Raw genomic sequence first — 13,303 nt, 5'->3', positions numbered from 1 at the left:
GAGGGTCAAAACGTCAGGGATGAGAGACGACGCAAGCAGCGAATGTGACACATTTAGTTTGACAAATTGAAATGTTTTTTTCGTCCTTTGGCCTCATCTTAAAATGTCTCGAAATTTAAGACTGACCGAGCAGATTTGCCAGTTTCTGTGGAGAGGGAGCCGGTCCTCTCAAGGTATGTTAACGTCATAGTTCTGATGATTCCTGCACACTGCAAATCCCCCTCGCCCTCTTTCATTCCTGTCCTCCCATGACTCAGCTGCAGTCCACAAGTGGAACTGTGGGAACAGTGTTTTTATAGAAAGGCTGTAAGGTTTCCTTCACATAGATGCAGTAAAAATATTTAGATTAGATAGATGTTTTCATAAAATATTTTCACTGAAAGTCACAAACTGCAAAAGAACTAAACACAAAACTAAAGAATTAAATAGGATTTGAACACGTCGGCTCTACAAATTGGTTCGGCTCCAGCTTACATCTGTTTTGACAACGCAGCAGTTTAAATGAACTTTTTGATTAATAGCTGCACTATTCCAGAGAATATTGTGGCGAACAATAGACCACAGATACACTGTAAAACAGAAAGCTCATACAGCTGTGTGTTTCCTTCGGTAGCGTCCACTTCACATCAAAGAGTATAGTGCGTTTGCCTGATGATAGCAGGAGATAGTGATGAAGATGCTTTCATGTCTGCAGTTCAGGGCTTTTAGTCACATAATAGAACAAAAGGCAGAAAATAATAACAGGAGTTTGTTTCTGTGTGTATCTCACAGCAAATAATTGTGCACCATGCGGTGTATCTCACAGTGTCATTGGTGAATACCTTTTTGTCCAACTTGATTATATAGCTCTATATTCACTGAAACATCTACTTGTCTTTGGTGTGTGCCCATTATGTACTATATCTAGGTACTTGTATGTCATTTTGCATAGGTAGTGTGCTTTCACACTTGTATCTTCTGGTGTGTACATATGTATGCGCGCGAACAGGGGAAAGGAGAGGTGAAATTACATAGCAGTGCCAGCAGGCAGGACACCCGCTCGAAGCACACTCATTTTCTCATCTCACACATTGGGAAACCTGCTGCTCCTCAGGAAACAAATAATGGCTTAGTCATAACTCCTCGCCAACACACCAAAGAGCTCCTCACTAGAAATAGCAGTGATTTTTTACCACTGAAAAACATGCCCACCTTCCTATACAATTTATGTCAGATTGCACAAAAAGGTCTACCAAAAGAGTGGAGGTGGGTTCAAATTAGCCCCCTCTCCTTCACTCTGCCATCCTATGTGGTTAGGCTGTTAGCGAAAGTGGACGCGTGGCACAAAACGATAAAGCACTGCACGGGTACCTGAGCTTATACAGTATGTAATGACAGCTTTTGGCAAATGCACAATAAATACCGTTAACAACTTGGATTCCTTGATTTTATATATTACACATGTGCTATTCTGGGACTTGCCATTATTAAATTTACATAATTTTTATTAAGAAGCCTCTTTTTATTGCTGCTAAGCATTTTCTTAAGCCGTTAGAAGTACTGGAGAATTTGCACAAATGGCAGTGTGAGCAGCTGACAAATCAAAGGCAAGTATATATCTTACCTCATTAAAAGGCCATTATGAAGACCAATGCATCATTTGGGTTCTTGGTTTTAATTGACATTTAAAATATATAAGTCAGTGTATCTATTAAGCAAATTGATCAACAGAAGGCAGATTTTCCTGTTAGCTACAACCATGATAGAGGCTATTCATCATGCCATTTTAATAGCTTCTCTATTTTCCCTTTAGATGCACTGATTATGTAATTTTCCAGCAGTATAAAAAGTTTGTGTCTATCAAATATCTCTTTTCAGACTTTTCTCTGGAAGTTGTTACACGAAAATAATTTAAATGTCTCATACGTTTATTCTAAACCGTTCAAACACATTTTATAACATTAAGCTGAATTTTTTTATAACGTTATTGGTGTTTAGCAGCAGTGAAGAAGAACTTTGATGACATAACTAGAAGAAAAGTGGCAATAGACACAATCTTTGGAAATATGTGGCTAGAGTATTAGAAGAATCATCTTTATATTTGGTTTACTTTGGTTTACTCTCAGCTGACCTTGCATTCCAGTAAGTTAACTGGTCCTCAGCCATTTTTAATGCCAGAACGTTGAGGCAGAACTTTGATGCTGTGATCCAAATGTGGTCCTGATCTGCTGAGCAGTGTTGAGGTGTACACGGTAGGTGCTGCGACAAGCTGAAAACCAGCTGTACGGTGCGTTGCTTCTGCATGTGTATCGTACTGCAGGTTACAGATAGAACTGCTCACACTTTTTTATTTATTGCATGGTTCTGCGTGCATATTCACTGCAGAGGATTGAGATTTTTTTCATTGCTAACATTACCCAAAAAACTAAGAAAATGCAACAGCAATGGCGCTCTTACTCACTAGCCACCCACCACTCCACGTATTACTGTCCGGGCATGAAGTCGTACTTTACTACCTGTGTTTGTTTGTGGTGATTGAGCGATTATACGTTTAGATGTGTGCACATGTATGTACATCTGCCAGTGTGGTGCACTGGCATTGCATCTTCTGCCAATCCGTGCAAATTCCAGGCAGCCAGGCAGTTTGCCGGCAGCTCCCTGCTGTTAGCTGCTCCTTAGCAAGCTGGAAACGGTGGGTGGAATCCCCTCCTGGAGATTTTCTGATGCTGCAGGCAGATGTCTCCCTCTGTCTACCCTCCTTTCCTTGTTCACCTGGGGAAAGATGCCAGCCAGTGAGCCTCGTTCCCACCCTCTTCCTTCCGGCCTCAGAGGCCCTTAACCTTGCCAAAGAAGGAGTGAAGACGCGAGTGGGGGCGGGAGGATATGCCAACACCAGCCTGAGCTCGTATACAACATACACACCCAGTTAAAATGCAAACACACGCAAATATCATTTACATATAGTAGCAGCTGCTGAAAACCACAGTCTTCAGAGGTGTAATCAAAGTAAATATAGTGCTGGGTTTGTTGTAAAAGTGTCATCTATTACTCACTCACATGTGTGCTTACCCATATTTCCACACCAACTTGTGCACACACGCATGCATGCGCACCTCCCACACTGTGACTGCCCCCCCTCGCAGCAGTAGCATCCATGCTTGCCAGTTTGGCCCCATTTGTCTGACTGGATGACTCAAACAGCCGGCCCATCTCAATGGCGCTGCACGAGTGCTCTTTGCCAGAACCTTCTGGTGGCTGTGCTTGTCGAACCTCAACATTTCTTGTTGAAGATGAGGAAGAGGGGTGAGGAAGGTGCTGGGAAAGTGAGCGAGAGAGGTAGAAAACACCAAAGAAGAGTGATCTCCGTAGCAGGCACTTAACTGTACCCATCTGGAATTTCACTGTAAATTGAATTGATGCACATATGAGCAGTCGTTATTAGAGACACTACTGGGTTATTTAGAATACAGTTTATGGGCAATTTTGCTATGCTTTATTTTAATTCATTCAGTTAATTACTTTTGCCAAATGTTCTCTTTCACTTCATTATACATAGTCTCTTGTGTACACTATTTAATAAAACATTAGAAGCCCCAAAAATAATTTCCCAGCTATGCTTAATTTTCTTAACTTGCCACCTGATGTCAGCTGAGAGTCAGAGAGGAAGAAGAGAGCGAGAAGAGGATGGTTAGTTATAAATAGCAGTAGTCTCCCCAGGATGGCAGGTTTTTAATTAACAATAGAGTGTCTGATAATCCACAGTTAATCCAGAGGAGAAGAGGGAGGAGAGCAGAGAAGAAGAGAAAATCATCAGCTGTTTGATGTTAGGACTACAAGTCCCTCCTGGCCCTTACACTGCTTGCTTCTGAGCTGTTCTGCGCCGTGATATCCATAGCCCAAATGTATTTATTTTGTGAAACAGCCATGCTCCATATTTTGTGATTCACTTTGTCTCTGACTAACCGCTGTCTGTTCCCATTAGCATGAATATGTGCATGCCGCTCTTCTTAAACTGCCTGGGATTCTTTGTGCTTGTGTGTGGCGTTAGTGGATGGGGGCTGTTTGTGGAAAACTAGCCGACTGAACGCCCCGACGGCTAGAGGCGTCCGCTTAAAGTCCTAAGCGCGTTGAAAGGCTTGATCTGTTGGGGAAACACTGGGAGATGTCAGGCCCGCTTCACTCTCAAAGGGAGTCTGCTGTCTAAGACACTTTGAGCTTGGAGGGAAGTGGGGGTGGTATTTTTCCTCTCGTTTTGCACAGCTGAAAAGACAGTAACAAATATGTTGTTTGTACCTTCTATGATACTTTATTTGCTTAGGCTGAGTTTCGCTGTCATAATTCAGAGAGAATTTGAGTAACATTTATCGCATTATATTTTAGGCATTCACTAGTTGACACATATATTTTGAGTAACTTCAGATGGATGCTTCGGCGCTTTAAATTCCCTCGAGCTCAAGAACACGAGTACAATAAAAAATAATAATGAGAAGTGCAACAATAAGAGCGTAACACACCAAGTAAGACTGTTCTGGCATGAAGTAACACATAGGTTCTTTCTTGTTTGTTTATTTATGTGCATTATTACACCATAATTAACTAGCAATTTTTTTTAGGTATTCAGTGTGTTTATTATGCCTTTATTTTCATATAGAGAGACCTGGAAAGACAATGGCTCACTCATTAAATGTTTTAGAGCACAAATCTGAACAGCCGTGGCAACAAAGCAGCCTTCACGTGACAAAAAAAGTCACATCAAAACTCGCGGTGCTCCAGGCAGGAGTCGCTTTGATCTTGTCGGCAGTAACGACGGCACATGTATGTTGTGAAGGATTTTCCAGGCACACATGCATGTTGTCTCAGGTTAGCAGGCGGCTTGTTCCAAAGAAAAGCACCACAACAACTGGGTGTTGTGGTAATGCTGTTTTTTTTAATGCACAATCAAAATAAAGCTAATTTTTAAAACAACTTCATTTCTAAAAAAAACAAACAAACAAACAAACAAAAAAACCTAAATTTTAAAAAACACAAACAATTACAGGTCATTTAACCCCTGTGTTGATATCACTTCCACCTTTCTCAGATGCTGTGGCCTGTTTATTTGTTATTTAATTTTTGTATTTAACCTTTATTTAACCAGGAAGATCCCATTGAGATTAAAAACCTCTTTTTCAAGGGAGACCTGGCCAAGATAGGCAGCAGCAAGTGTCTCACAGTTACAAAAATTACTCAGTTAAACACAGGCAGCAGCAACACACATGCAAAAATAAATGAAAAATACAAAATAAAATTCTGTTAAAATGACAAACAATCTAATTGAAACAGTTGCATGTCATGGACTTAGCCTCAAGGATTCTTAGTTTAATTTTAAAAACACTTGATGAAATGAATTCTGTCATTTTCCAGTCGTTCTGCAGTTCGTTCCAAGCTGAGGGTGCTAAATGGACAAAAGCTCTTTTGCCAAATTCAGTTCAGGCAAATGGAACAGAAAGTAACAAGTAACCTTGCGGACGAAGACGATAACGACCAGCATGTTTCATTGCAAGCAGGGAACATATATAGGAAGGCAGCAATCCAAGTATTGCCTTATATATAAAACTGTATAGCACCTGAACTCATATCATTAGTATGACCATCCTGCAGTTTGGCATTGTCTTGCTGAAAAGGCAAGGCCTTACCTGAAACATAAACACCTGGATTGTGAACACATTTTAAAATGCTTCCTTTCTTTTTGGCATTTCAGGACAGAGTCTGGGCTACGGTTTTGTCAACTACATTGATCCAAAGGATGCAGAGAAAGCCATCAACACGTTAAATGGACTCAGACTTCAGACCAAAACAATCAAGGTAAATCACACCACGCATGCCTATGACGCAGTCTGTTACATAACGACCAGACAAGCAATAAAAGTAAGAAAAGTGTTCTTTGGACAAAAAGATTTGAGTAATTTAAAGTTGTGGAGGTCGTGTTAAACTTAAATTATAAGACTTCCTTCTAATTTCTGAGAGCCCTTTTAGATAGTGATGCTGTTAGCGGATGTGCTGGAGGGTGAGATGGGATTAACATCAATGAGCGTCAGAAATGAAAAAGACCATCTAAATCAAAGAGACACATTAAAAAAAAGCTTGTGACTATGGTTGATATGCTAATTGCTTTTTAAATGTCAGAATGTAAAGGTGAAATTATAGATATCTCTGAATAAAAGGGAAGAAACACATCAATCATCATATTGTCCAAAATAATTGAGGGTTCTGTTATTGCATTCTAAATGGCATGACTAATCTGCAGGCTCGATGGTGGTTGTCACAGCAGTAATATCAGCCTCAGTACTGCGCTGTCCTTCCTCCAAACACATTTTAAAGAACCCTCACAAGTAATAGTTTGAGCAGATGTTTTACAGTGTATCAATCCTCCTGTTAATCTAATTTTCTCCCCTCATATCCTCTGCCGTCATCCTCTGTGCTCTGTGCCTGCTGATATGTTGTTTTAAGCTGGGCAGTAATCTGTTGCTCTGTGGTAATCCCTGGATTCTTTCTTTCTGTCATCCGATCTAATCTAGTCTAATCTAATCTAATAGGATGGGATTAGCCTGTTTGCAAATAGGGAATCCCACGGGGAATCCCTCCATTCCCTGGACAGCATAAACTGTCTGGCTTGGTATCCAATTTAAAAAATAAGAGCCTCATATATATTTTGTGCGTGATGTCTAAAATGTGGATTTTATAGAGTAAATGTGTTGTATTAGTGAATATATATTTAAAGATGAGATGTTTACGGGTTGATGTGTCCACGTCTGTATTTTTGCGTGTGTTCCACCTAAGCTGCGCTCATAGCAGGGCTCTCTGAGAGACATGCCTCCTTAAAAACCAGAGTGCCAGCTTGTGTGTGCGACTGCACAAATCCCCATTAGAGGAGCACCGCCCTTCAAAGTAGCTTTCACTATCAGCTAGTCCAAACAGTTGCTAAACTGCTTGTTTTTGAGTTATTACTTTATTGTAAATCCTTTATTTCTTTCACTTTTTTCCTCCCTAGCTTTGTTGCGTATTAGCTCTTTTTAAGGTTCCTCCAGCGCTGTTTTGTAAAAGTAGTAATAAATATTCAAATCATTTGTTAAGTAAGAGGATCTTTAAATATTTAAAAAGATTTTTAAAAGGAATTTGCATGCCTTTTAAAAATGCATGCATATGCCATCTTGTGTCTACAATTTACAAGACGAACTGACGAATCAAGTTACAGTTTGCTAGTATTAAAAATACTGCAAGCTGAATATTGTGTTTGCACAACATTCATAATATTCTCATAGATAGAGGCATTTTTTTCCAAATTGAGAAATGCAGTTAAACAATAGAACATCGAGGAAAGCTGAAAATATATAATATGATTTTGATTATTAATACTGCAACAGACAATTTGCCAGGTAGACTCATGAACCACAGTCGTGCATTTGAATCTGACTAACGTGCCTGTTTGTTTTTATCAGAGATGCTTTTTGAATCTCACACAGTGTGTAGTGCTTTTAAGTAAAAACAAGCTTTTTCCGAATTTTAAAAAATGGGTAGAAGTTGAATTTTGTTTACACAGTGTGCATTTTGTGAAGTCTTTTATTATAGCAGTTTGAGTTCACAGATTTTCACTCTCACACTCTCACGACACAAGAGGTTGCCTCAAGTGGTTCGTGAGATAAAGGCGGCCTTCATAATGACAGAAGACAACCCTGCATCTCTGTCTAGCGCTATCTCTTTTTCACACTTCATTTCCTCCCTCCCACTACTCTCTTTCCCTGCTTTCTCTCTCCACAACAGACTGAAAAACCCTAAAGGTAACAAGGTAAATTAAAAGGCAGCGCGGTAATTCTAAAATTAAGTTTGTCGCTCTTTCATGTCACACCCTTCCCACTCTCTGCCACTACACTACTAAGGAAACGCTTGGCCCAGAGATTCACATGCTCTCAGGCGACGTGTCTCTGTGAAGCGTCTTCGAGTTGGTTTTGCTGCCGCCGTTTCCTCCACCATGACACCTCAGATTTTGTCAGCAATGGCTGCAACGCAGCTTTCCTAGCGAGGTGTGAGGGGGAGCAGAAAGCCAAAGGTGAAAGGAGCTGACAGTGACATGCATGCACATAATCTGAGACACATTTATACTCACTTTAATCTTCACACTTACAGTTTTTCTAACTTTCTTGCACACGCGTACCCACTTCTGCGTCAGACACGCAACGCACCACACTTGTACACAATACCGCTTACAGCTTGAGGAGGTGTTGATGGATTAGACATCTGGAGTTGGCTGACAAGGAGAGAAAATGAGGGAGAGCTGTACAGAGGAGAAAAGAGGAGCAGAAAAAAGAGGCAGAATCTGGAAGAGAGAGAAAGAGGAAGGAAGCAGACTGAAAATATTCAGGCAGCGGAAAGGAGAGAGATTCAGAGGGAAAGAGGAAGACAGAGGAGAGGCTAAAGACGAAGATGTGCGAAAGAAAAGTGAGACATGGGGAAAGCCAGCTGTTCCCAATCTTATTCTCTCACTGTAAGAGTTCAGAAGGATTTCCGTGCTGTTGCTCAAGGATATGACTGCATATATCCACAATATTTGCCTGACTTTAACCTTATTTGATGACTTATGTCTCCACATGTCAGAGGTAATGAAAGTACTGCAAGGGAAAGCTGCTCCAGTCAGCAGCGGTAGTAATGGGATTTACACAACTTTCACCGCAGCGGTTCGACAAATGAAGATGGTGTTGAAGTTCACTGGTGGAGAACTTGTGGCGGGAGCTGCGCAGCACAGTTATTCAATTCCAGGAATTAGATATGACATTTACAAATAGCATCTTTAGGGAATGCTAATGCATTCACTAAAAAGTCTAATGAAAACTGATGCCTGCCACCAAAACATGTTGGCTCTAGCCTTTTTTTATTCATTCATATTTTCACCCAGAACAGCATCAGTAGCGTGATTTTGTCTTGTAGTTATTTATTGGACAAAGTCAGAATCCTCTTCTCCTGGTTGCCTGAGCTGCCTTTTCAAAGTAAAACACCTGTGGTTTCTACTCAGGGGAGCAAAGTTTCCATCTCCTTCTGCAAAGACTGGGGGAGGCATGAAGTGTTATCTCTCCAGTGTTCTAAGCAGCTAAATCTTTTCCTAACAATGATAATCCCTAAGGCAAGGTGTACTCAGAAAACGCAGTCACATTTTCCTCCCTGTGGATCCAGTGATCCGCATCCTTGCCCATCCACAACACACACGCACATAAAAGCCTCGCACCTCTAACGCTATAATCTTGTTTATGATTTTTATGCGTAATAAAGCAGCAAAGCTCTAATTTATTTATAAAAGCCCTTACACTGTGTTCTTTTCCCCACAGGTGTCATATGCGCGACCCAGCTCAGCCTCCATCCGTGACGCTAACCTCTATGTGAGCGGCCTGCCCAAGACCATGACCCAGAAGGAGCTGGAGCAGCTCTTCTCCCAGTACGGACGCATCATCACCTCCCGTATCCTTGTCGACCAGGTCACAGGTATCCATGGGGCAGCACCTCTTCTCCCTTTCACTTTAACACCGAGGCACATGAACCCATTATAAATTGATACTCTCTTGTTTATGTGGAAGTTTACAGAATTTCCCCATTGCCTCGTCATTGCCTTCTCTATTTTTAGCGAAAATAGCAACCGTTCGTGCTTTATTCTAAAAACATTTTTGTGTCACATTTCACTCAACAGTGTGACCAGATTCAGGAATACTGAAATAGCATAGTTCGATGTTTTTCATTATTTATTTCAGTCACCACTGGACAAATCAAATAAAAATCCTGTGGTTGCAGTTATGAGGTGCTGTGCAGTCAGTCAGATAATAATGTAATTTCCAGAGGAAGCTTCATGCCACTTAAGCTGGTGTTGTCATGTTTTCCTGTGATTGGCACACCAGTGCAATGACAGCATTGATGTGACCGAAGAGAGCATTTATTAATTTGTATTTTGCGCTTCTTTACGTTCATAAAAAATGTTGTGCAGATACCCAAAACCCTTTTGGCCGTAGAAGTCGTGTAAGTAAAGAACTTGTGAAAGAGTCACAGAAATCTGAATCAATTAATCAAAATAAAGTCTTGAAAGAAGAATCTTTTTCTACAGCTGTTCCCAAACACGATGACATCTGTCATAACTTTTTTTTAATTCAACAAATTCAACAAAAATTCCAACTACAGGAGTTCATAAGATAATTTTTTAGTACAAGTGAAAAATGTTCTCATGCAGCTCAAATTAGTAAGAAACTGTTAATTAAAGTAATGTGAGTCATGTTATGATGTGCAAATGTGCGAAAAATATTTTGATTTCGGTCGTACTTCCAGCTCTAGTGAGTAAGTGACCATAAGAGGTAATTTTTCTGCATGTGACCCCTGCTTGGGATGCCACTGCAAAAATAGTAATTACATGAGGGCATGAATTGCATAGTCTCATGCTCAGTTACACATTCCACTACATCCAGAACGCAGGAATGAATCACATCACCCCATTGTATTGCAGAAGAACCCCTCCAGCATTTCTCTTAGATCCATTTCAGGATGTGTGTGTGTGCCTACAGGCTCCAACCTGCTCCAGTGTTATTTGCAATGTGTACTGATGAAGCAGAAAGGGAGCAGCATGCTGTAAGCCACACTCATTTGCCTAAGCAGAATAAATCACTGCTGGCAGTGAAGTCCACGCCTGTCTGTATGCACTGAGCACAGGAGGAGAGGGGAAAGCAGAGGAAGTGAACACAAAGGATCGGAGAAAAGGAGAATGAGAAAGTGCAGATGAGGACGGAGAAGGCAGAAAAAAAGAGGATGAGCAGAGACGGGGAAGGAAAAGGAATGTGAAGTGAGAGGAAGCAGAGAAAACACTATGAGGATGGAAACGGAAGTTAAAGGTGGAAGAGATATACTGCCTCATCCATAAACACTTAGATGATGGGGCAAATCTCTTGGCCATCTCTTAACTAACAGACCTGTCACACCACCGTCCAGCTTAAAGCCAGGGGAGTCCCTGTAAAACACCACACGGCTGCAGAGCAAGGCGACATCTGCTTAGTAACAGCCAAATGTGTGTTTTTGATTTTTAGATTTTATGCTCAGGACACATGCCATCGTTAAAACAACTCTCAGTGCATTCGCTGAAGGCTAGGTTCACAAGAGGCTAAATTAATTATTGTAATCATTCTTGTCTAGCACAGGATCAGTTTAAAAGTTGACCGCTTAGCATGTTCAAATGTAATGCTGCAACAGTCAAAAAAGAAAATACAGCCTCTTTAAAATCTAAGGTTTTACATATCAGGGCATAATAAAACCTTGCAGTCATTAGCTGTACCTAAAATAAGATAAATACAACCTCAGATTAACAACAAAATATGGGATATTACATTTAGTTAACAAAGACTAGATGCAATAGCAGAGTGAAAAACTAAGTCCACACTTAGAGGGTAAGTAACAGACAGGTGCTGCTAATCAAATGCACTTGATTAATCTATCATCAGCAAGTGTGAGCACCTCTATAAAAGTAGCAGTTTTGGCAGTTTGCTGGTCTGGAGAAGGATGCCAAGAAGAAAACACATTATCAATGGTCTTAGAGAAGCGATTGTTGCTGACCATCTGCAAAGGGTTGTTAGAGCTTTTCCAAAACCAAAGTCAAACCAGTCAAAGTTCATCATTATAAAGTGAGAACGATTATTCATAAGTGGAAAACATTCAAGACAGTTGCCGATCTGTTCGGGTGTGGATGTTCCAGCCAATTCACACCAAGGTCAGGCCATGCAATGCTCTGCACAAACCCAAGAGCCACATCTCAGACTTTAAAGACCTCAGTTAGCATGTTAAATGGTCAATGTCCATGGCAGTGAAATTTGAAAAGACTGAACAAGTGTGGGTTGTTTGAAGTTGTTGCCAGGAGAAAGCATCTCTTCTCTAAAGACTGGAACAATGTGCTTCAGACAGACAAGACCAACATGGAGATGTTTGGACATAATAATTAGCTCAAAGGGGGAATGATTCGGGCTTGTTTTGCAGTCGCTGACCGTGTATTCCTCTGCATACAAAGTATTCTAGAGTCAAATGTGAGGCCATCTGTCCAACAGCTAAGCTCAGCCAAAATTGAGTAATGCAACAGGGCAGTGATCCCCAAAGCAAAAGCAAATCTGCACCAGAAAAAAGAATCAAGGTGTGCCAGTGGCGCTGTGATGCACTATCAAAGCGCCACTGGTAGGTCTCACCTAGTGAGACCTGCACTAGGTCTCAGCCTGATTGAAATGCTGTGGCGGCACTTTAAGAGAGCTGTGCATGAGCAAATGCCTGCAAATAAGTTCTCCGCAACAATGTGAGAGACTGAGAACGTCGTACAGAGAAGGATTATAAAACTTGAACCATGCAGCGTACTTCTTCTGCATTTTTGTTCAGCAATTAATGACACGGTGTAATATGTCATGTGTTTTTGTTCACCTGAGGTTGTATTTGCCTAAGTCTCTAAGTCCTGATGAGAACTCGATGTTTTATTATGTCCTGTAAAACCTTAGAAGTAAGAAAGTTTGTTCTTTTTTTGCATGTTTGTTCAGTACAGTAGTTTGAGGAATATCCCATTTCTCTCTCCTGCACACAGTCCCTTTTTTCACACATTGGATGAAAAAATCTAATTAGACCCCAGACTGAATCTTTTTTTAATGATGCCTGGAAAACTGGCTGTTGCGTTTGACAGAAGGCGACGCTGACATCACTCGTCTCGAAGAGAATATCAGAGCTAATCGGACAATTTAAGGCAAACAAGCTATGCTTATCCGCATCGTGTACAAGATGAATATAGTACAGTAAATGAAGACTGGGAAAACAATCCTCACATGCACTCGTGTAAAAGGTATATTGGTCAGCACACTCAGCGCACACAGAGAGCAGGAGGTGGGTTTTTTTAGTCTGTGAACACCCTCACTTACAATAATTGCTATCCTAACTACTGCCCTGGCCACCTGCCTCACAATTGAAATAGACACGTATTATATATGCACACACAGACACAAAGATTATGTGTGAGAAAGATGTTCTTCAAGGTGGCCCCAGAGGGTTAAGGATCAGCTGGAGAAATGTTAATGATTAATTAGATGTTAGAGTTGCTGGTGATTAAAAACATGGAGGACTTTAGAAGGGCCCTGAGACTAGTATGCTGGCAGCATTGACTCATCTTTTTCTTCTCTCTGTTACTGTACAGGCATACGCATACACCCACCCACACACTCACTGCCATTAAGAGAGAAATGGGCTGCAAATTAAAACTCTCCTGTGACTGCCAAAATGTAAGTACAGAACAAGAAAGAGGAGA

The 13,303-nt window shown here is 40.9% G+C and overlaps 1 protein-coding gene across 5 annotated transcripts in view; it reads left to right on the top strand.

The window, feature by feature from the left end:
• elavl4 (ELAV like neuron-specific RNA binding protein 4) overlaps positions 1 to 13,303 on the top strand; it is a 74,768-nt gene that overhangs the window by 43,552 nt on the left and 17,913 nt on the right. For all 5 annotated transcript variants that reach the window (XM_063467299.1, XM_063467298.1, XM_063467300.1 and 2 more), the window contains exons 4-5: positions 5,720 to 5,823; positions 9,336 to 9,489. In XM_063467299.1, the coding sequence (XP_063323369.1) occupies positions 5,720 to 5,823; positions 9,336 to 9,489 (258 nt within the window). The remainder of the gene's footprint in view (positions 1 to 5,719; positions 5,824 to 9,335; positions 9,490 to 13,303) is intronic.

Source organism: Pelmatolapia mariae, linkage group LG23, assembly GCF_036321145.2.
Source record: "Pelmatolapia mariae isolate MD_Pm_ZW linkage group LG23, Pm_UMD_F_2, whole genome shotgun sequence".
NCBI lineage: Eukaryota > Metazoa > Chordata > Actinopteri > Cichliformes > Cichlidae > Pelmatolapia > Pelmatolapia mariae.
The sequence above is the reverse complement of the archived record's forward strand: the minus strand, read 5'-3'. Positions and strand labels throughout refer to the sequence as shown.